The 22537-nt window shown below is 37.6% G+C and overlaps 1 protein-coding gene across 2 annotated transcripts; it reads right to left on the bottom strand.

Moving 5' to 3' along the window:
• Nucleotides 1-562: 562 nt before the first annotated feature.
• Nucleotides 563-21851, bottom strand: LOC139120673 (uro-adherence factor A-like). 2 transcript variants are annotated; one of them, XM_070685200.1, is made up of 6 exons: nucleotides 21568-21851; nucleotides 19028-19175; nucleotides 15719-15896; nucleotides 6058-6795; nucleotides 4806-5047; nucleotides 563-4066 (listed from the first exon to the last, which is right to left on the bottom strand). In XM_070685200.1, exons 4-6 carry the CDS (start codon nucleotides 6224-6226, stop codon nucleotides 2792-2794), a joined length of 1686 nt encoding a protein of 561 aa, XP_070541301.1. In that variant the 5' UTR covers nucleotides 6227-6795; nucleotides 15719-15896; nucleotides 19028-19175; nucleotides 21568-21851; the 3' UTR covers nucleotides 563-2791. The 2 variants fall into 2 exon arrangements, with proteins under 2 accessions (XP_070541301.1, XP_070541300.1); XM_070685199.1 differs by lacking the exons at nucleotides 15719-15896; nucleotides 19028-19175; nucleotides 21568-21851 and adding an exon at nucleotides 9450-9579.
• Between the last annotated feature and the right edge of the window lie 686 nt (nucleotides 21852-22537).

Raw genomic sequence — 22537 nt, 5'->3', positions numbered from 1 at the left:
TAAAACAGGAGATTGGCATTGATACAAAGAGCAAAGATGGTTTCATTTTTTATTTCTTATGCATAAAGTATACTAAACTGCATTTCAAGACTGTGTGTCCTTGGATCCATAGATTATAAGTACTTTCAGAGATGGAAATTTATTTTCGTGGACTTCTTGAGTGGATTCAGACTTTGGACTAAACATCTAATAAGCTTAAAGTATTCACAGCCAATCACATCGAGTTTGTGATGTTTGGTTTCCCACCAAAAATTGGATACTTTCTTCATAGATCAAGGTGTTATTGTTCGGTAGTTTAGTGTTGTAAAGTTCTTGTTAATAAAGTGGTTGAACTCTGATTTCGATTGGCAATCCCATTACTTACATCGACTCAGAACCTGCAATAAATCCCCACCCAGTACAAGTACCATGTTGGTACAACAGATAGTTGCAGCGGTGGACTCTGGAGATACACCAGTACTATTCATGCGAAAACACAGATGTTGTCTAACTACTAAATAACAGAATTCTGCACAAAACCTTGTCCTGGAGCAACACACACAACAAAATCACATTTTTCAAATTTTTCATTTTTTTAATTTTTTTATTATTGCTTTTTGCAGACTGGAAAATCAAATACATGGAAATAGAAGTATTTTCAATCAACAAGCAGAGCTTAACTCAGTGGAGAGTGTGCAATGGTTTATGAACTGAAAACACTTCATGGAACAGAAATGGTAGGATGCTGCCATTGTATGAAATGTGAATACATCTTGGGAATAGTATCCTTGACATGTTACATGGCCACAATCAAAAACATTCTACTTATTGTCACAAAAGAATACAAAAACATTCATAGTTGTGAAAGTTGCTTATCAAATACCAGAAATAGCAAAAAATGAAAACAAAATTGCTAGTTTGAATGGTTGTATTTGTTTTCTCAGCATTGCTTTGGTTTTTATTGCTCTCGTTTGAGCCATTGTCTATCTCTATAATGGACATCATAAAAGATTGATTCTCTCAATTTAGTGTCCTGCCATCCCTTTAGTAAATGGACACATAATGATGACGGACCAGTCTTTGTAAAGACGGTCAAATTCTCAGAGTTTCTTGAAACACTCTGTAAAATACATTTCTAAATAGACTTACACATGTAATTTGAAGAGCAAAGGTTTAGCTTTGTGTCTGCCAGTATATCTACATTTACCTATATATATATTTTATATTTACATGCATAGTGGAGAGTGTCCATCATCAATCAGAAATTCAAATCAATTTGACACATTTTATTCTTGGGAATTCCTTCTCCATTCAAAATTTACCTACCACATCACCCAAACCATGCAGCAGTTATCTCCTTACACTGCAGTATTATGAAGTAATTCAGTCACCACTTGAGCTATTTCTTTAAACTGCATTATTTTGAAGAATTTCAGTCACCTTTCTAAAAGAAAACTATTCAGAAGTCTCCAGCTCCAAAGCCATTGTACACTTTCGACCTTCCAATGCTACCAACTAAATCACACAGTTGAAGAAATCCATGCAAGTATCTGAATAAGAAAAGTTATTGAAGACCGGAAGTTATCCTTCAATGTTCCAGTCATTCAACCAAAAAACAATCTCTTCTGATAGGATATACAGTATTTTTGTTTGAAATGGCACCACTTGATATGATTAACATCAAAGAAAAGATGAGTCAAAAGGTTACATCAACAAATCGTACCTGGCTGCATGCATTACAGGACATGTTTTGATCAGGGTTGCATTTATTTTACAAGCATGACTTGCAATGGCGACGAGTTCATCTATGTGTGTGAGTATTGGCACTCATAGTCTACATCAATAGATTGAACATTTCATACTTTCTCTCCTTTGTAGAGTCAAATGAGCAAAATACATGTAGTTATGACACTTGTTGATCCTAATCACTCATTATATCCGGTTCTACTATCTTTGATGACAAAACCCCACATTCAAAGTCAGATGTACTGTACAATGCATTCAAAGTCAGATGTACTGTACAATGCATTCAAAGTCAGATGTACTGTCATCTATGACAACACCATGCATTCAAAGTCAATTGAAATTACCCTAAAACATACATTGAACTTGGCCATTCCTCTATTGTTTAACAAAATTCTATTATTTTACCATTTGTTTTTAAATCAAAGAATTTGTTGTTCTCTGTAATAACCTGCATCAAGTCTGTTGATAAGTTAGACATATCCACATCTTTATATAGACAATTAAGTTTTGGTGGAGTGGTATGTGCCTTCAAAACAATCTTACAGATTCTTGCAAACTACACAATCATATGAAAAAGCTATTTGTTAGCGACAAAGTTTCCACTGGTTATGTTCTTTTCATCCATGACAGATTATGATATTGAAACCATGGTTTCCATTCTTTATAATGAACTTGATCAGAACGCCAGAAGATGAATATGTTAGGTACACATAGAGGTGCATTTGCATAAGTATGTCATTCTGGTCTGTCCACAGGAAGTTTGAAAAGTGATTTAGCCAATAGTCTGGGGTATGCAGTAGTGAGCTTGCAAAAACTTCAAATCATATCATTCTCAGTAATAGCCAAGGTTAGAATAAAGACAGGAGAAATGTGGTAGCTGCTATGCATCATCACATAAAACACAAAATAAACTCACATTTCTGTTTAAGAATTGTCTCCTTGTGTAAATTTTTAGATTAGTTTTTAGATTAGTTCGATTAGTTTGAAGTCTAAACAGTACAATGTTGAGTGTAGCTTACATGTATGAATGCAACTGACAGAAATACAAAAACAAACCAAAACTATCTCATTTTTTGACAATTCTTCGTACTCCATACATACATGTTGCTAACAAAGTAACAACAGCTATGATACCTAGTGCATAAACCATGGACTGGGAGGAGAATATTCCAGAAGATTCTGCCTCTATGCTTTCTTCTGTTTTTTCACTATCTTGGACTTCAGATAATTCAGGTTTTGTTTCACTATCTGCGATGGTCTCTTCATTTCCTGGACCTTCAGCTTGCAAGCTTTGCTCTGAAGATACTTCCTCAACTGTGCCTTCATTTGTGACCTCACCCAGTGTCTCTGGACCCTCGCTTTCAATCGGGTCTATGTTGTCCTCCTTTTCTTCATCCTCTACAGTCACATTCAATTCTGGCTCTGGGTTTTGTTCACCTATGATATCAGAACGCATGTTTTCTGCATTTGAGACTTCACCTGCCAAATCATTAAGAGAAACTTCCGTCTTCTCATCTTCTTCATCATTTTCCACTCTCTTTCCATCTCCTTTCTCATCAGTCTCAGCTTCTGATGGATTCACTTCCTCATCTTCCTTGGGGAGAGCACTTTCTGGTTCACTCTGTTTATTTCCCCTGGTCAGCATCTGCTGGTCATCTTGTTGGTTTCTTTCATCGATGTACACTTCAGCCACAATCTTCTCTGGAGGAAGGATGACTATATCTTGGTCTTCATCCACCACATCACTGGGATTTTCCATCACTTCAGAGGATGTCTGGGTCTCATCTCTGTTTGCTTCCTCAATCGGCGGAATATCAAATTCCTGGTTCATGTTTGATAGTTCCTCCTCATTTGTGATGCTTTCCTCCACAGGGAGCGTCAGAGAGTCCTCTGGCTGATCTGGCTCTGCTTGACTTTGTGATTCCTCCAACTGCTTTGCTGTCTCCTCTGCGGGGTGAACTTCAGATTCAAGTTCAACTTCTTCCTTCCCATTGCTCGCTGACTTCAGACTTTCTATAGGCTGTGTGTCTGATTCACTAACAGAGTGAGATATTGACTCAATACCGTCTTGGTTTTCTTCCTTGTCATCTCCGCTTTTGGTTACGTCAAATTCTGATCTTATGTAAGGCTGTGAGGGGATTTCTGCTTCACTGATTCCAATTGCCGCTGATGACTCTTCATCTCCATTTTTGGTGGATTCAGCATCCAGTCGTACATATTCCTGTGGAGGGACTTCAGTTGCACTGATTCCAAAGGCTGCTGACGACTCTTGATGGTTGTCAACTTCTTGGTTAACGCCTTGCTCCTGGCTTTCATCAGGGAAAGTGGGGACTGGCAAATCCTATAAACATTGAAAAATAATATTATGTAATATTATGTCACATTTAAGGGAGATGGATAATCTTTCAGTGTGACTTGGCGTAATTTAAATCACAAAATCTGATTGTCAGAAGTTTGAGGCTGAAATAGACTTTTATCAAATATTTTGAGGAATATATGAAAAACCTACATATATTACAGGAAAGGCCTGTAAATTCATTTTAGTGGTCACTACAACTTTACATTGCAAAAACAATAGGAGGATATTAAAATTCTGCTTCAGGTAAACTAGTGAGTTGTCAAGAAAACTGAAAACATTAGTTCTATATTGTGGCAACAATCTGTAGTATGATCATTGAAGTCTAACATTTGGGAAGTTGAGGTTGGTGATTGGTTAGACTGTCTTTATGCCAAATGCAAATATTTCACAACTCTCAAAAACACCCTAACAGTTTCTTCTCCAACGAGCTGTCTGAACCCCTCCCCAAGTTAATCCCTACACAACAAATACCCGTCATCATCATGTTATGTTATGTTTTTTCACTCAAGCATGCACTGGACAAAATCTACCAGCAACGTTTCTCATGCCAAAGTAATTGATATTACCAACATAGTTGATTAGTTGAAGTCTGCATGTGACTACTGTCTATAAAGCTGATTGGTCTACATGTATGTCATGATACAGTAAATGCAAATACCACACAATGTAGGCAGTAACTTATGGCCATTCAAAACAGAACACAACATATGTTGATCTTTACCTCTTCATTGATAGCATTATTGCTGTCACCCTGGGCACCACTGTCTCCACTGCCTGTCACAGGTTTTGGGACAACGTACCCTGTTACCCGTTCAACATTATTTAGCACATCTTGTCTATCCAAGTTTTGTAACTGGTCAACCAAGTCTCCAAGAGTACATCCCTTTGACATGAGATCACGATACAGATTTTCAAGAGGATTACTGGTCAACTCAAGCTGGGCTACGTCTTCTACTGAGTAGTCTGAAATACATGAGTCAAATGAAAGGAAGCGATAAGAAAAAGCTTCAAGGCAAAGAAACAGCTTGATAAAATGTCTAGTGTACCGGTACTTATGTTGTAGAGTATCCATGGGTTGTACCTATTCAACTAAATCTCCATTAGCTGTCACTTCTGCTGCATTTTCTATTGCATTTTGTTTTGTTTGTGATTGCAGTTTCTTGTTCTACCCCTAAGGCCTGTCAATAATGTCTGGTGTTCAGCTAGATTGTAAGCACTGCCAGTATGTGTTAATGTCTTATGTTGTTATTGACGACTGAATTTCAGTCAGGACAAGAATTAATTTGTCAACAACATGCTTTATAGAGAATAGGAAGAAGAATTAATTTGTCCACAAAAACAAAAATTCTGAATCTATTATTAAAGGGACAAAGTTGCCCATATTTCATGAATTTTGTTTGATATGAGATACTATTCATATTGTTTGACATGTTGAAAGATACTGAACGAATGGGTGACCATGCATATATTCGACCCAGGTTGTAGACAAATTAAATGAAACCACCACGAGAATGAATTAATGGTTGTTGACTGGGAAGTTGTAAATGCTGTCTGCACGTGCATTCTAGAACATGTACAGAAGTATCATCTGTGACTGACTTGAGTGACGATAGATGAGGAACTTCTCAATATTTTGCCGAGAAAATTAGATCAGATATGTAACAAAATACATAATATTGACTGGCCATATTCGGGTGACACCTTACGTTTGTTTTCCCTCAGGCTTGAGAGTCGTCCAGAAACAGCCTGTGTACCTCATGAAACAAAATGTTTTTGGGCTAATTTTGGACCATTCACGGTTGATTAATATGTGTATACTATAGCCCACAGTGGCCGGGTGATTATTGTTTTGTGTATACCTATATATCACTGTAAGATGACAAAATGTGAAGATCTACTCACAAACATACATGAAACAAGGGACTTTGGATAATCAATGTGCATGTATGCGTATGTTGTATAGAAATTCTTACCAAATTTACCAGCAAGCTTCTTCCAATCTCCACCTACTGGGCTAGGTACATTTAGTGGTTTTAGTGCCTCTATGATATCATTTCCAATGTGTCCTAGCAAGGTTGACTTGTTGTAGGGCCTAGCGGCACCTCCATTGATCACTGCACCATTTTGGGTGTCTGTAGCCATGGCCTGTCTTGGTGAAGCTGGTGGTGATGGCGTGGGTAGCTGAGCTGGTTCTAGTGGCGCTTGCGCAGAAACAGCTGGATGTCTTGTCGGTCTACTGAATGGATGATCAGTTGGCACTGGGGGAGTTTGTGCTGCTCCTGCAGCCTGATGTTGAAGCTGAGGCTGAGGTGATGTTTGATAGATTGTTTGAGGGGGTGATGTTCTTGGATCTGTTGACACCAGAGGCTGATGCTGAATCTGTTGCTGTTGTGATGACGCAGGAGCTGGTATGAGAGGATAGTGCGGCTGTTGATGATCAGCTGCCTCCCGATACGGAGGTTGGTTTCCAAATGCTGATTGTGGACTTTGGAGGTGCTGAGGGAAAGACTGCGGCTGATAAGGAGGAGGACTTTGACCTGGCACAGGCTGGTAATATTGCTGCTGCTGCTGCTGCTGCTGCTGATAGGCTGGATTATGACCAGGTGCACCTCGGTAATATTCACTGTGGTTCAGATTTTGATGTGATACTACTGGAGGTTGAGGAGGTTGTGCTATAGGTTGTTGAGGACCTAATCGCGTTGATTGTGAACCTGAAAGAGAATAATTGATAGTGAAGAGTGTTTATTACATACAGTGTACATGAACTTGATCATTCCAAACTCCTTAAGGAAGTGTACTATAAATCATCTCCTGACTTGAATTGTGAGTGAAATTATTGTAATATGTGCACAATGAAGTGTTGTAGTTCCAATCCCTGAACAGTGAGAAAATAACTGTATCACCTAAATGAAAATATATAAATCCCAAAGCAAAAAGGCACACATATTTTTACTTGAGAATGCCAAAAAATTCATGACCTCTTCTGTCATTTTTTAAATCAAATAAGATCAAATTTGTCGGCAACTCTCTCGCTAGCCCTGCGTACGTACGCAGTGTACGCTGTGCATTCCCTATGTGCGTTCCTAACACACAGCGTACACTGCGTACGTACGCAGGGCTAGCGAGAGAGTTGCCGACATCGACGGTTATTTACGAAAAAGAATAAAAGACTGGCATTTTTGGAAGCGATCGAGTAGCTGAGGTAGGCAGGGATACGACTTGGGTCCAAGAACGCTGAATTTCGGCTGTAATTTGGCTTTTTACGTCAAGTCCAAAAATGGATTTGAAGTCACCAACTCTACGTACGGGTCTTTGCAGGGCTGTGGTGAGCGGGGCTATTAGCTGTAGCGGAACACACAGCATCGTACGCAGGGCTATGGAAACGTAAGCAGTGACATTGTATTATCTTCAAATGAAACAATACATGTTTGCAACATACAGAGTTGTACAGTAAGCTATCACGAAAATACATTTCATCTGTTAATCAATAACCTTGGAGAGGTAGTTTCATATTAAAGAAGTATTATGTGTCGTTGTTGTGTGAGGGAAGGTTATGCAAATATATTCCCTGGTCCTGTTTAGAAATCACTTCTGAAGCCAGTACTTTGTATGTACAAAGTACTGAGAGCAATGTGACATTAAATAGTGACAGTGTTTGCCTTGCAAATATACTGATTACCTTGGAATACTTCACTGAAAGAAATCTATTTTTGACAGGGCACTAGCACAGCTGAAATTGATCAGTCTGCCAGTCTGTCTACGCTATCAGGTCAGTGACCCAACACAGACTGTCCTTGATGTTGTTGATTCAATACACACAGGGCCTATACATGCAAATGTAGAATGTCACAGGAGAGCTACAACACGTGAAACCTTGTTCAGTGTTTATCCAGAGGGAAAGAAGGTGTGCATACAGTGAAAGTGAGAGTGGTTGAGGGACACAGTGTGCATATATAATTATAAGTCTGAGAGCATAGAGAAATCTCTTTTTTATGAGTTTTCTTTACAACAAGACAACAAAAAACATCTATTACATAACCTAACAGATCACAATAGCTCAGTTTTACCTGTGTGGTTCAGTGAGTTATAGTAACCAGATTCCAACCCTATTTAAATTATGACCTATTGTTGTAACAAATGTGGCTATTTTGATACATGTTATTTTCACTGGGCTATTGATTTAACCATACAAAACATTTCTACCTGCCTGGTTAAGAGCATTGCATGATATATTGTATATGTGGCTTTAAATGGTTCCTCTGGGTATCATTTTACACAGAAAAAAACACACAAAAACATATTTTGCAGGGGGTTATTTATAGTAAATATTTTCCTTTTTGTACTCAAACTGTTGTTTGTTCGCATTTTTATCAATTTTATGCTATAGTGTCTGTTGAAATTCCGTGGAAGGTCACTCTCAATCACAGGTCATCAATTTCAATTCTAAATCCAACAGAGATTCACAGTAAATTTCCACTTAATTTCTTCACAAAAACTTCAAATTGTAAATTTTCTATGAGCAGTGGATGGGTTTAGGGAGGAGAACTGTAAAAATGAACCTGGATGTTTGAGAGAAATAGTTTCAAACAAACAATAATACTTCTCAAGGTTTTTCCTTTCAAAACCTGTTTCACACTACTGTGTTTGCAAATTATGTAACATAGTACAGGGTTTGCATATACACTCTTCATGAAGAATGACTGCAGTGTTGCAACACAAAATTTTGAACCCTACCTACTAGGAAGGGCTTGTATACCAGGATTTTTTTAACAAACATGGGCAAATGGTAAATCAACAGCAGGTATAGCTTAATTGCTGGTACCACGGTCAAAGGATAAGACTTGTACTGTAGTCAGCTACACCATAAAAAGGTTTCCTCATATAACAACTTTGTAGAAGTAAACAATTTCTTCATACAGACTGTGAAAACTGCTGAATTGACTGCGTGGAGCTTAAAATTGTTCCCGGGTAGTACAGTGAAATTATAACAAATTTATGAAAATTGAAAAGAAAAAATATACGCATCACACAACAATGGAAGCAGAAATTTCAATGCCAACTTAAACATAGTTCTTTTTTTCCTTGGCCAGCTAAGCAGAACTAGATTTTATCAGTATTATTACAGCAAAGCAGACTAGGATAAGAACTGTGTGATGATCATGGCAATGGAAGATGTCTATTTAGGGAAACATTCCTGGGTTACTCTTAAACTTTTGAAAAATTTCAAAATTGCAAATTTCTGATCCATGTGCACTGAGTGCATAACACTGAAGATATCACCAAAAAATCCCCAAGACACTAAAATTACACAAAGAATGGCAATAACAGCATGCAAGTAAATAAGAAGTGAAGAAGTGGGTCTTACCAGGGTACAGGCCCTGAGATTTCGTCCCGTCAAAAAACTGGCTATATACCCAAGTCTAGAATGAGCTGGGGACACTTTCTGAGTCAGCCATGATATGACTCATGCCTGGCATGTCTGCATGCTAATTGAGTGTTTCAACTTTGACCTCTACCAATCAAAAACCTTACATTCCCCTTTGGCTGACAAACAAACATCATTACTTGTGACCCAAGTATAAAGAGTCAGAATTGAAAATCATTTATGTCTGTATTCTTTTAAAAACTCGTTTGCAATGCAGGAATTTGCCTTTCTGTGCATGTTAATTGGAAGAATGCCAAAGACTGTCAGGGTTTAACATCTGCTATATTTATCGACCTTTCACCTTTCCCATCTACATGATGTCATGGAGACAAGTATGCCTATTTATTTATGAGCTTTTGTCTACAAGGAACCAAGGACTTAACTGATGCCAAAACACATATATAAATTGCATGCACCAAACTTAGTCCCTTAACTTTTTATATTATTGTCAATTTTCGGAAATTTTTACAACCGAAAATTATGCCACATAAACTGACGACTATTTTTTATTTTCTGCATCCAGACAGCATCTTTACTGAAGCAACATGTATAATGAATGCCTGACCGATACTTGTACATTACCTAATTCTGAAACTATATGCTACGCAGATAGATAGCAACAATTCACATCCATTTGGTAACATATGTTTTGGTAATCAATCAATCAATCAATCAGCAAGAGTTTATATAGCACCAAAATCCAAAACAGAAGTTTTGCTCTGTGACGTTCAATGGTTAAGCCACACTGTATGCTCTGGTGAACATGTGAGTTTTCAGCTTTCTTTTGAAAGTTTCTAGGTTTGTAGATTCTCTGATGTCAAGTGGTAGTGCATTCCATAGTTTAGGGCCAGCGTGAGAGAAGGCACGGCCACCATAGGTTATGTTTTTGTAAGTTGTGCAAGTTAAAAGTTTCTTGGCAGAGGAGCGCAGTGTGCGTGTGGGAATATAAGGCTGGAGTAGATCACTGATGTATGCAGGCGTTTGGTTGTGGATAGCTTTGAACGTTAACAACAAAATCTTGTAGTCAATCCTGAGACGAACTGGTAACCAATGGAGACGGGCCAGAACTGGAGTGATTGGTGTGAATTTCCTGGTGCGTGTGATTATCCTGGCTGCAGTATTTTGCGCTCGTTGTAGTAAAGAAATAGTGTTGGTTGGTAATTATTATTATTAATGATAAAAGAATACATAGAATTATGAAAAATAGAATATGAGATCTGATTACACTGAAAATTTATGTCCTTCCATCACTCAATGTTTGTACAAAGCTACTGTTTATTGTTGCAAGGTTAGCCCTGCATTGAGGGATACGCGGAACCTGGAAGTGTAAAACAAAAGCAAAACTGCACTCGTGAATGTTCCACTAAAAGTTTTTCAGATTAAACATTAACCTAAGTCAACTAAAATGTAACTTCTGAAGCAAACATACATCATACTAAAGTCATAAACCGATGATTTATTGAGATTTAATGGTTGTAGATGTAATAAAGCCAACAAGATATATTTTTGCCGACTATGATTTTCCATGAAGATAGTGAAGCTTCTGAATTAGCAGAAGATGGACTTCCCCTTTCAAACAAGTGTGTATTGATAGGAAATTACATGGAAAAACAATCATGAAATATGTTAATTTAGATGTTCATGAATTTTCAGTAAAAATAACAAATTCAAAATTAATATCACACTAAATACACAGACAGGAAAAATTTTAAATATGTGACTCTTGCAAAATACTCCCAATAAAACTGCATATATTGGTCGATCTGTACTTTACGATGTTATACCATATTACCAGATCAGTAGACTGCTAATTCATGGATAAAAATGTTGTACTTTGGTGCAGCAACAATGGCAATGTGGCAGATTGCTATTCATGATAGAATGAATGATATCAGATATCTCTGTGCAGGCAGTGACCTCATGTCTGATATCACCTGGTACACCAATGCATGACCTTTGAACTAGGAACTCATATCAGTGACCTAACCGTTGCTTCTACTGACCTTATACAGCAAACTCAAGTTGATATAGCTTCAAAGAATGTAAGATGAATTTTGAAATAAATATTGCATCTACAACTACAAGGCAATCAACAAAGTTAGCAATTATGAAACACCCAACACCCCAGGCCCTACACCAATCAGTCTATTCCAATATAGTAACCAAGCAAGCTCTGCTTCAGGAAAGTGAAATTATTAATGCATATGTACTTAAATTTCTGTTCCATTGCTTCAGACATAAATATATTGGAATCATGAAATAAATCATTGTCCTTAGAAGAATAATTTTGGAGATTAATTTATGAATAAATAGTAATGGCCATTTATAAACATTGAAGCGTGATTAAGTATGTGTATGCATGACTGGGCACGTCCTTTGTATACTGTATCTATCTTGATACACAATTGGTGCAGGTATCTGCCAACATTTTTAAGCTTGAACTAACTTTACTGAGAATAAGAGACAAGAGTAGCCCCATCTTTTTTATTTTCAATTTCCTTCTAATCCTTAATTTATCCAATTCCAAGCTAGCTACATGTACAATTACATGATTGAACATGGTACCAGGTACATTATGATATACAAAACTCTGGCATGAAACTGTGCACATACCAATCTAAAGCAGCCCACTCAGATAGTGGACAAAATTGGCCTGCCTGCCTTCAAAGAAATTTACTTGAACACATTTGTTGGTTGCTCCTGTCTTTGATACATCAAACTTGTACATCTTACACATACTGGCGGTGGGCCTAGGCAAAAGAAATTTCAAGAAATTCCTAAATTTACTCAGAGAGTTCAGAAAGGCAATTAGGCACACCCAGGTTTCCATATTAGATTGTTGACATCAGATAGATTGTGCCAATTTTGTGTTGTCAATGCATTTATCAACACAAATTATGGTAACTTCATATCGCTGATACTGCACTTGTGGTCACTGCATGGGTCAGCCAGTGTATTGGGTTGATGGTTTGCATATCCACATGATTTTTGGCTTAATTCTCATCAATGTTTCATGTGTGCTAGCTACATACATGTAACTCTTTCAACCAACATGTGATAAATAATTATTCAAAGAGACAAAAGAACATGTTACCTGTATAATATATATTGCATGATTGAATAACAAAACAATCTTTTGTGTTTTAAATTTAAGCATTACTTTTACAAAGGAGAATATGTGAGATTTTGGACTTGCCACTGTTACAGAATGTTGAGTACGACTATACATAGTCCTAAATCTAAGAGCATTTGATGGCATTTGACAGCTTGACCTCACCTGTCATAAATTTGCACAAAGCATTACTTGGTATTAAGGTAGAACCTTGAACATAAAAATGTTAAACTTTTGTGCACAAATGGCTCAAGAGAATTTAAATCACAGCTTCGGAATCAATTTGTTATTTAGCTATCTGTGATATATTGTGAACTAGACAAGCAAATCACCTCAACTTTACTGGTATTTGACAATTAAATAACTGTTGCCATTCTCTGTGAGTTAACTCTATGCAGTAAAATTAAATCTTTCTTTGCCATAAAACAAGGCACTGAAAACATGATTTACTGCAAAGTTTTCAATTGAGTCCAGACAATCACTGGACCTGAAAAGAATTGTCAAAAAATCAATCTTTCTCCTTAGTGAAACACTATAATATTACGCATACCGTAGAAGTATCCAGTTAGATTTAATTTGTCTGTCATTGCAACCAAATCATTTACCAATTTTACTGGTATTGAAAAGAATGCTAACATTATACTGTTTAAGTTAGATCTGAAACAATTTAAATAAAAAAATTCCGGTTTGGTAGTTATTAGCGGCATGATAACAGGAAGATATTACTTATAGCGTCCACACTTATGACATCATGCAAGGAGAGGTCAAAGTTCAAGAGTTAGTCACCCTCTAAAAAGGCTAATGGTTTCAGGACTAGTATTGACATGGAGCTATCTTATTGTCAAGTCAACCAATCCCATGAAAGTCATGAAAGTAAAGCCGAGTTCATATGAAGTACACCAGCATCTGTATAAGTTGCATCCTCTGATGACAGATTCATCTATTGTAGATTATAATCTGAACCATCAATGTATACAGAGTGGCTGAATCTGAACCATCAATGTATACAGAGTGGCTGAATTAAGTGTTAAACACTTTGAATCAAAGGATGTCAATTTCCAAACACTGATGAAGTCATGACAACTCTCACAAGTTAAAAAGTGTAAAACACCAATATTAACGACCAATTAGCTGTATCATTTTGCATTTTGCTTACCAACAAAATACAATACAATCTTGGGAGGGTGTTTTTGATCCCCAGTTATTAAGCCATATTGTCTTTAAAAATATCACTATTCCAATTCTTGGAGATTAATTTGGTTCATTAACTTCAGGCAGTAACATGAACATTTTAGGCCATATGTGAGTTGCCACTCGAAAATTATTTAGTTGTTAAAATCTTGATTGTTGGTTTGTCACCAATGTTTGAAAAACATTCTATGGTCACACTTCGGTAAGCATTTTTATGTAAGATTCGTTTGATTTCAAAAAATGTTATCAAAAATGCAAAAAGATACAGCTAATGGAACTTTAATGCATCTACCTCTGTGTATTTTTCTAATTCTGCTGATTCAAGGAGGTTGTGTAGTAAATCAACTCCCAATTTTACAATTTGATTGTCTATGATGAAAGCCTCTGAATCATACACTATATAAAAGGAATGATCAACAAAAATATTTCTTTTGTATAACATATGGCATCATCAGATCAAAAAGGTTCTTGGCTTTGTGTAGACCAAAAAGGTAAATTCTTGGTTTTGTGTATGCATGCATAGGTTTTCAGAGTTCTTTAGGAAATAAAAAAACTCTCTTGCAGAACTTCCATTGTTGAAGATTTTCTAATCCACGACACTTTTACATTGTAAAGTAATACTTCCTCACAGCAGTCATATTACAACCATTGGACCATGTCATGAAGTAACATTTTATGCTCTAAAAGCATTTAGTTACAGCAATGAGCACACTGCATGAAAACGTTTTCAAATCGTGGCATATTGATTTTGTGTTAAATTTTTGTGGTTTTTTTTTAACTGCTTATTCACCTTTCTTTGGGAATTTCTAGAGGACACCAAAATATAGGATTTAATTACCCTGGCCTTATAGTACAGGCATGTCTCTTTCTGATGGGCATCTAATACAGGCATGTCTCTTTCTGATGGGCACCTAATATGGGACGACTTGGTGTCCTTTTTCAAAATTTGCTTTGAATCAAAATTTGCTTTGACTATGACATTTGGAGGATGTCTTGAATATGACTGACAAGTATATTTATTTGTAGATTAAACACGGGTAAAAACCCAGTTCTTTACAATTTCTAACTTCTTTATGTGGGAACCTGCTTAATTATTATCACTTTATGTTTTTTTTCAATATATTAAAATGTTATTGTAACTTTGATATATGCTACAATTCTTTATTCAAAGCATTCTACACATTCAAGCATTTATACTCTACAGTGACAGACAGTCAATGCCATCAAGAATCAGAACATTGATTCAATATACTTACTAGGAAAGAATCACTTTCCCTTCATTGGTGGATAATGCCAAGTGTAGGACTTTTGTTGATGCTGTGTGTTTTGTGACTAGAAGTACCCTCACAGTATATAAGGGTGCTGCAGGGACAGATAATTCTATATTGCAGAGATAATATCTGTGTGCTATGAGCTTTTATCAAAGAACAAGATCAGCTGTGCATTTCCTTTTCATGTTACTGATATACCAATACATGTGGATGAAAGTTACTGGTAAACCACTCAATAAAATATATTGGAAGTAATCACTAAAAATGAGTTCAGACCTGGGTTATGTTACCTGTGTTCTGTTCACAGTCTAAACTAGGTCTCTGTTCAGGAGAGATGCTGTCCCTAATTCAGAGTGCTGTAGCACTGTCCTAACTACGGCTAAACTGATTATGGCAGACATGGTTTTGGACATACTCCATGCCCACTCTGTGCTGGATATTCTTATTGAACCCTTTCACCCCTATTTCCCTGTCTAGAGGTCCAACTTTACCATTAAAAACAATAGGATTGGTTCAAACCACAGTGGTGAAAGGGTTAAACAGTACCAATATGTATTAATATGCTATGAAGACTTAACACATCATATCATATCATATCATACAAGAATTGTAACTATTCAGCGATATCTACTCACTGTGCTGTAATCTAGCAACTTCTCCTTCAAGTTCACTAGCCAGATGATCAATTTCTTCATGTCTTAACGCTTCAAGAAGACATGGGTACCATCTTGGACCTTTCTTTTTCAATCTATCTAAGAGAGCATCAGCACCCCTCCTTGGACCGCCATTGTTTGTTTCACACTTAATTTCTTCCTGTGAATTGGGAAATCAGACGACATTTCATTATAAAATTATAACATCAAAAACTCCCCAGATTTAAAAATCAACACAATGTTGATATAACTTCATTTTGTATTTCCCAAGACACAGAAAATGCATTATTATACACCTACTGCCGTAACCTATGGGAGTTTGACCGTCCAATAACTTTCCGTATTTTGTATAGTACGCGGAGTCCCGAATACGGGAGACGCGCGATGCGCCTGTTTGACCTTTGACCTAGCGATTATCGGATGTAAACAAACTATTTTACGGTGAGTTATAGACATAATAACAACTTCCACCGAAATGTATTCGTAGTATAAGGTTTAAAACACGCTAAACACAAAACTGAGTCTAAATGCAATTGATTTTTATTTTAAAAACTAATTAAATTGAAAACATTCAGCGAAGTTTGCTTGTACTGCACTGAAAATTAATTGGCTTCGTGCAAAATTAATTGGCTTCGTGCAATGCAAGGGACTTGTACCGCGGAGCAGTAGATCGCGCGCGTTCCACTCATATCGCGCTTGCCGCATCCCTCAAAATTTACCATAGAATTAGTTTATACGGACGATTAATGGAGGGAGGTGTATAATAATAGGGTTATACACAAAATACGGCCCTGTATGGACTCGGGCTCAGTGAGTGACGTATTGGACTCGCCTTCGGCTCGTCCAATACGTCACTCACTGAGCCCTCGTCCATACAGGGCCGTATTTTGTGAATAACCCTATAGTATAGTCTGGAAACAATCTGTTCAAGGTTCTTCTACAATAACTATACAACTTTCATGATATTGGTGTTAAAGCAACAATTTTCAATCCCAGGTCCTCGCATTAGTGCAGTTCTCCTCCCAGTCAAACACTTGGCCAGTACAATGTTTGATTTCTGTAACATTAATAACACAAACTGATCTCAACCTTTGTCACCTTTTGCTAATCCTGCAAACAGAGTTTACACAAGCATTTGATTGGCGGTCGGTTCAAATTGCCAACTGTCACTGATTCCCGTCCACCAACGCTCAAATTTCCTACAAATCGTCTTCCAGTCGCCTTAGAATTTGAATATAACCACAGAATTTGATCGGCAGTAACTTCGCGCTGACCACTTGGCAGTCTGTCTGCATTTTTGTGGCCGGAAGAAAAACTTAAAAATGGCATTTTCTGGAGCATGTGCCCACATGTTGCCTGTTTGGTGTCCACTTACACAATGAACGCCGCCATAGCTTCGCGCCCTTTTAAAGGGAGGCTCTGCCTTTAAAAGGACAGTAGATGTAACTTTTAATGTTTTTTTTCAACGTCTTAATTTTGTGTCAACTACTTTTCTTCTTTCACTCCCAAAGGCATGTTGAAACACGGGCATTCTGTTGTTCTTAAATGATGGTGTACAGCGCGTATTTACCGCAATTATGAAGCGCGTATTCGAAGTGCGGCGGAGAATGACGATGTACGTTGCTATGACTGCCGTGTACATGAGCGCGGTGGCTGGAATGGAACGTGCACGCGACGACAGCTATGCACGCGAGCGCCTCTGAACTGTCGTCTGCTGCGCTGTCCCGCCCACAGAAATGTATATATATATACAAGGGTATGCTCATATGAACATGGAACCTGACGATGTGCGTTACAAAAAAGGGGGGACAGGGGGGACAGATACTATTACCCTCTAAAACGTCCGCAAAAGGTAAACAATTTTTTTATTTTTAAAATGTAACTCACTGACGATAGAAAGTAAAATATAGAATGAAAACAAAGAAAAAAATGTGAAATGTAACCCTTGACCTGCCAGGCTTGTTCACGCTCCGTACGACCACAACAGACTGAGTAAAAAGAAATGCACATTTGAAATAATCTTTCGGGTTCTATTGAAAGGCATTCACTAAAACTGAAGAAAAAATAAATGTTCTTCTTTGGAATATTATATTGGAAGGTTTTTACTACGAAGAGAAATAAAAAATATGTCCTTTCTTCTGCGCATGACGAAACCACAGAACGGCATTTGCTATATTAGCGTATTTTGCGACGTTCGAACATCCAAAGTCGCTACCGGATAACGGCAATTTGTAACGCACATAGTCAGGATTAGCGATGCATTTATTCTCTGTCATATTTCGAATATCTACTACATGTCTGTCATTTTCATAACTTGATGTGTGCTACGACGCCATTTCAAATTTCATACGTCGTTTTCGCGACGGAATTCGACTCACTTCATCGGTAAAAAATATCATCCAGAAATGATTTGCATACCCTTGTGTATATATATCATTATGTGAAACGACACAGCGCAGGTCGCGCGAGCGTACCTATAGGACGCGTATATATGCGTGCGTCGTTCCGCCGCGGCGTTTAGCATCGAAAGAATGCGGTCGATGTGGTCGCTTGTGACGTTCACGTAGACACGTCCGACCTTGATCTGGTTTTGTAGCTAAGTCGGCATTTCAATCTGAACGGCATTGTGTCATAAATTTCTTACACAGTTATCATCAAAGTTATCATCAAAGTTCGTATTTACATATAAGCTGCTTAGTTTATTCAGACTATCAATTCAGAACAACAGAGTGCCCGTGGTTGAAATGCCTAATATCCAGCTTGTCTATACAGTATGTATATGTGTAAAACACATAGTTATGTTGACAATTGAATTCTACTCCAAACTGTGGGATTCACTTGTCAACATTAACAATGCAGTCAACAAACGTAGACTGAGACTCAATTGACACGTTGAATGCCACAATGTATCTCACTATGCTTTGGGGAGTAGATTAAGAAGCTGTGGTTGCCATGAAAAACAAGAATTACTAAACAAATTAAATCATAAAAAGTTACTGCTAATGTCACTTTAAATGCCTGTTGAATGTATATCCTTTGTTCATTTTTCAGTTTTCCACCATTTTCATTCTGTATATCAGCTGCATCCTTAAAACGGATAACGTTCAAATATTCAGAATCAGACCTTAGACTATTTATCTCCTACCAGTACAGTGGTCATGTTGAAGAGGATATGGTAACAATTGTTGCAGCAAATTACAAAGATACATGACTGAAATACTGAAGTTACAATCACTTGGACAAAAACTTTGTATTACTGATACGACTAAAAAGCTGTAAGTCTTCACTCACCTGTCCCACTCTGTTAATAATTATGTAAATGTGGCAAAATTTGCCGTGGCTGGATGGCTGCAACCAGGTGTGACCTAAGGTTACGCTCCGCTCTTGATCTGATTTGATCTTCTCCCATTCCTCTCTGCCTCAGTAGCACCAGCCTTTCCTAAAAATATATATAATTTCATGAGATTTGAGGCTGAAAAGAGTTATGAATTGTTCAAATAAAGCTTTAACATGTTTTTTTTTTTTTGGGGGGGGGGTTTAACTGCATATATGTAGAAATAATGCAAAAAGCTCAGACACTGATGTGGATATATAACACTGATTAGAATCATGGTGCTTCATAAAGCCTATATAGTAACATTAATTTCTGCATAGTGTTATAATTACATGACCTGGTACCAATATATTCATGTCTGGCACAGGTTACATTTGAAATTCAAGTCTTGATCTTTTAACCTATATCTCCCTCAGCATGAATTCTGCCATTGTGCTACGACAGGGTCAAAGGGTAAAACTACATTGGCATTGTCTAATTAGACGTATACCATTTAGGACATAAGTTTGTTTCCTAAACCCCAGCGTCGCTCACGTTGATTGGTAGGTCTTATGTCCCTATGTCCCATCTGCGTTCATTCATTGGCTGCCTATATGTCCTCAAGTCTCATTAATATTTACTGTTCCGAATCCAGTTCATTCATTGGCTGCCTTATGTTCTTGTCCCTGCCTCACTTTCGAGTGTTACTTGTCTCGTTCTACCATGTGCTCGCCACTCTAATGAACAACTGTATCTGCGCGCTTAGCAAAGCAGTCCCAGACTCCATTCATCACTTTCAGAACAATGACTGACAGTAACCTTTGTGAAGCCGCCAATTATGATGGATTCAAACACAACGTATCGCCATGACACTCTTAGGTCAAATACGCACCTCTTTACGATTTCTAAATGGTCATATAATCCACCACCCCCCCCACCCCCCTGTCTATGTTTGTCTCTGTGGTTACCGCAGCTCCTCCACCAAAAGCATAGCCAACATAACGAAAAAAAAGAAAATCGTATTACTGCATAACCTCTATAATACCATTTTTGTGTGTGCTAAGCGCGCAGATACATTTGTACATTACAGTGGTGAGCACATGGCAGAGCGAGACAAGTGACACTCGAAAGTGAGGCAGGGACAAGAACATAAGGCAGCCAATGAATGAACTGGATTCAGAACAGTAAATATTAATGAGACTTGAGGACATATAGGCAGCCATGAATGAACGCAGATGGACATAGGGACATAAGACCTACCAATCAACATGAACGACGCTGGGTTTAGGACACAAACTTATGTCCTAAATGGTATACGTCTAAATGAGACAGTATTTTTAATGTGCTTGTAAGAGAAAATATTGAATATAAGTTCCAGCAAAAAGACAATTACTGGATTATGGGCAAATTTTCCATCACATGCTATAAAATCAGCAAACTTACTGTTAACAGGATGAATGCAATGACTAAATAATACACAAATTTCAATCTTATAGGATTCTTGGATGATCATAATAAAACATAAATTTAAAAGTTAGATTCATATTAAGTAAAACATATTACCGATAAGAGTTATTTTCTATACGGCAGAAATTATTTTCAACATCAGTTTTTTTTCTATAATAGGCCACTCGGTTCTAAAATTATAGAGTTAATAGGCTTCAGAGAATGATACCTTCTCTGTCTTATATCATACCTTTTACTTTCAAATGAGATTTATGAGTGTCTGTATGTGTGTATGCATGCATGTATGTATACTTCATCCAGCCAGCCACAACAGTAAACCGTGGAACTTTATATATGCTGACAGTACACAAATAAATGTGAAGCATAAATGTCATCAGGGATGATGTAAAAGTAATGGGTACGACCAATCACAAGAGAAAGTGTATACACTTTCACTAGATCGGCCCCATCGGTGAAGTCCCATGAAAGAATCACTCTTACTATTTTTAGCAAGAAACTTTGGGTGCTTATATACATGTACATACATCTAAACAACCAACGTACGTATTAGCAGTGCATGTATTTCATAAAAAGGGTGAAAACGGTTTCTTCTTTTTTTAATACGACTGTTTTTGAAAATGTTCATTGAATTTGAAGTCATGGAGATAAACTGATTCGTGCCACTAGCGAGTCGCGCCCCTGTCTCACATTTGAGGGTTGCGTAGTAATCCGGAACCTTTACTTCCGGTGTGTACAGCGATGGTGTTCTGTTCAAAGAGTGGAAGAATGCTGTAGGATACTTGCTTGCCATCCTTTGTACTAGTGCATATATACAATTTGTATCGTCCTTGTCACAATATCGGCGCAACACCTGAAGTCCGTCTACTTGTACTTCCCAAAGTTTCCGAAGGTCGTTGATCACTGAACCGATCTGAAATGGACTGTGATGTACGCAAATAATGCATCTCTAACGAGGAGATGTTTTGAATCACATCATCACCTGTGTCGGCAAATATCTTAATTTTCTAAAATCGGACGATACCTGCGAGAAATGAACTTTGAAGTGACAAACCTTGTATGTAATCGGCAGTTCGTCGACAGCTGTTTTTTGATTCAGCGTTCTGCAAAACGTACATGTACTCTTCGATTGTAGTGTTGTAGTGAGTTGAACTCTAGATTCTCCGGGCCAGCCGGAACTAGTCCTTCCTAGATTCCTTGTTAATAAAAAACTCCTATCGGAAAGCGTTCGTTAATTTTTACTAGTGGTTGAATGGGGAATTCAACCCATCCAGTCCACTCAGTGGGTTTGTCCGATGTCTAAATATGTCTGCGGGGTCAGCGTAATTCTTCAGGTCACAACTCAGTCACTGATGACGTAAAGAGGATTCCCCCTCCACAAGTGCTGACGTGTAAGGACTCTGGCTGCTAGGTCTTTGCTGGTTCCTTTATTCTCCTCTTATTACGTATATCTTCTGTCATGACAACTAAACTCGTACCAAAAGCTGAAGAAGAGAATGGTGAGAGCATAGACGTAGAAGCGAGTGAACCACACATGCACACGGTGTATCCGTTTAACATTATTTATCATTACCTGAGGGCGCTACACTGAGGATGCGGATTTATGTCCCGATTTTTGTCCTACTCCCAACAGTCCACGATGTTAAGAAAATTGGGTGAGGTCCAAAGTCATCTCGCCAGTAACTCCAAATTTAGAAAAGTGCGATGGCAGGCCTACTTCGAGAAGTTACCTAAATAACATAAGCTTAACTTTTTTGTCTTTTCCATCTACTATCACAAGGGTTCGTGAAGTTCACATCACTTGTAGGGATGCAATATGTTAGTTTAGGCCTATAGTCTATCAAAATATCCTCTTCATTGTCAGTTTGACCCTACCAACAGTTTTTGTCCTGATTGTGACAACATACCTGACTGAGTAATATTAGGCCAAAAAATAAATAAATTGTGCTGTTCCGATAACATGGTTTTCAAAAATAGGGTAGGCCTAGGTAGGTCGGCAGGGATTTTTTTCCAAATATTTTTAT

Source organism: Ptychodera flava, chromosome 20, assembly GCF_041260155.1.
Source record: "Ptychodera flava strain L36383 chromosome 20, AS_Pfla_20210202, whole genome shotgun sequence".
Classification (NCBI taxonomy): domain Eukaryota; kingdom Metazoa; phylum Hemichordata; class Enteropneusta; family Ptychoderidae; genus Ptychodera; species Ptychodera flava.
Note: the sequence above shows the minus strand (reverse complement) of the source record. Positions and strands in the feature narration are given on the sequence as shown.

Coding starts and splice junctions, on each gene's coding strand:
- LOC139120673 (XM_070685200.1), bottom strand. CDS start 6,226: ATGGCTACAGACACCCAAAATGGTGCAGTGATCAATGGAGGTGCCGCT. Junction 5,048..6,057: donor GAAGCTTGCTGGTAAATTTG/GTAAGAATTTCT, acceptor CATGTATTTCAG/ACTACTCAGTAGAAGACGTA. Junction 4,067..4,805: donor ATAATGCTATCAATGAAGAG/GTAAAGATCAAC, acceptor CAATGTTTATAG/GATTTGCCAGTCCCCACTTT.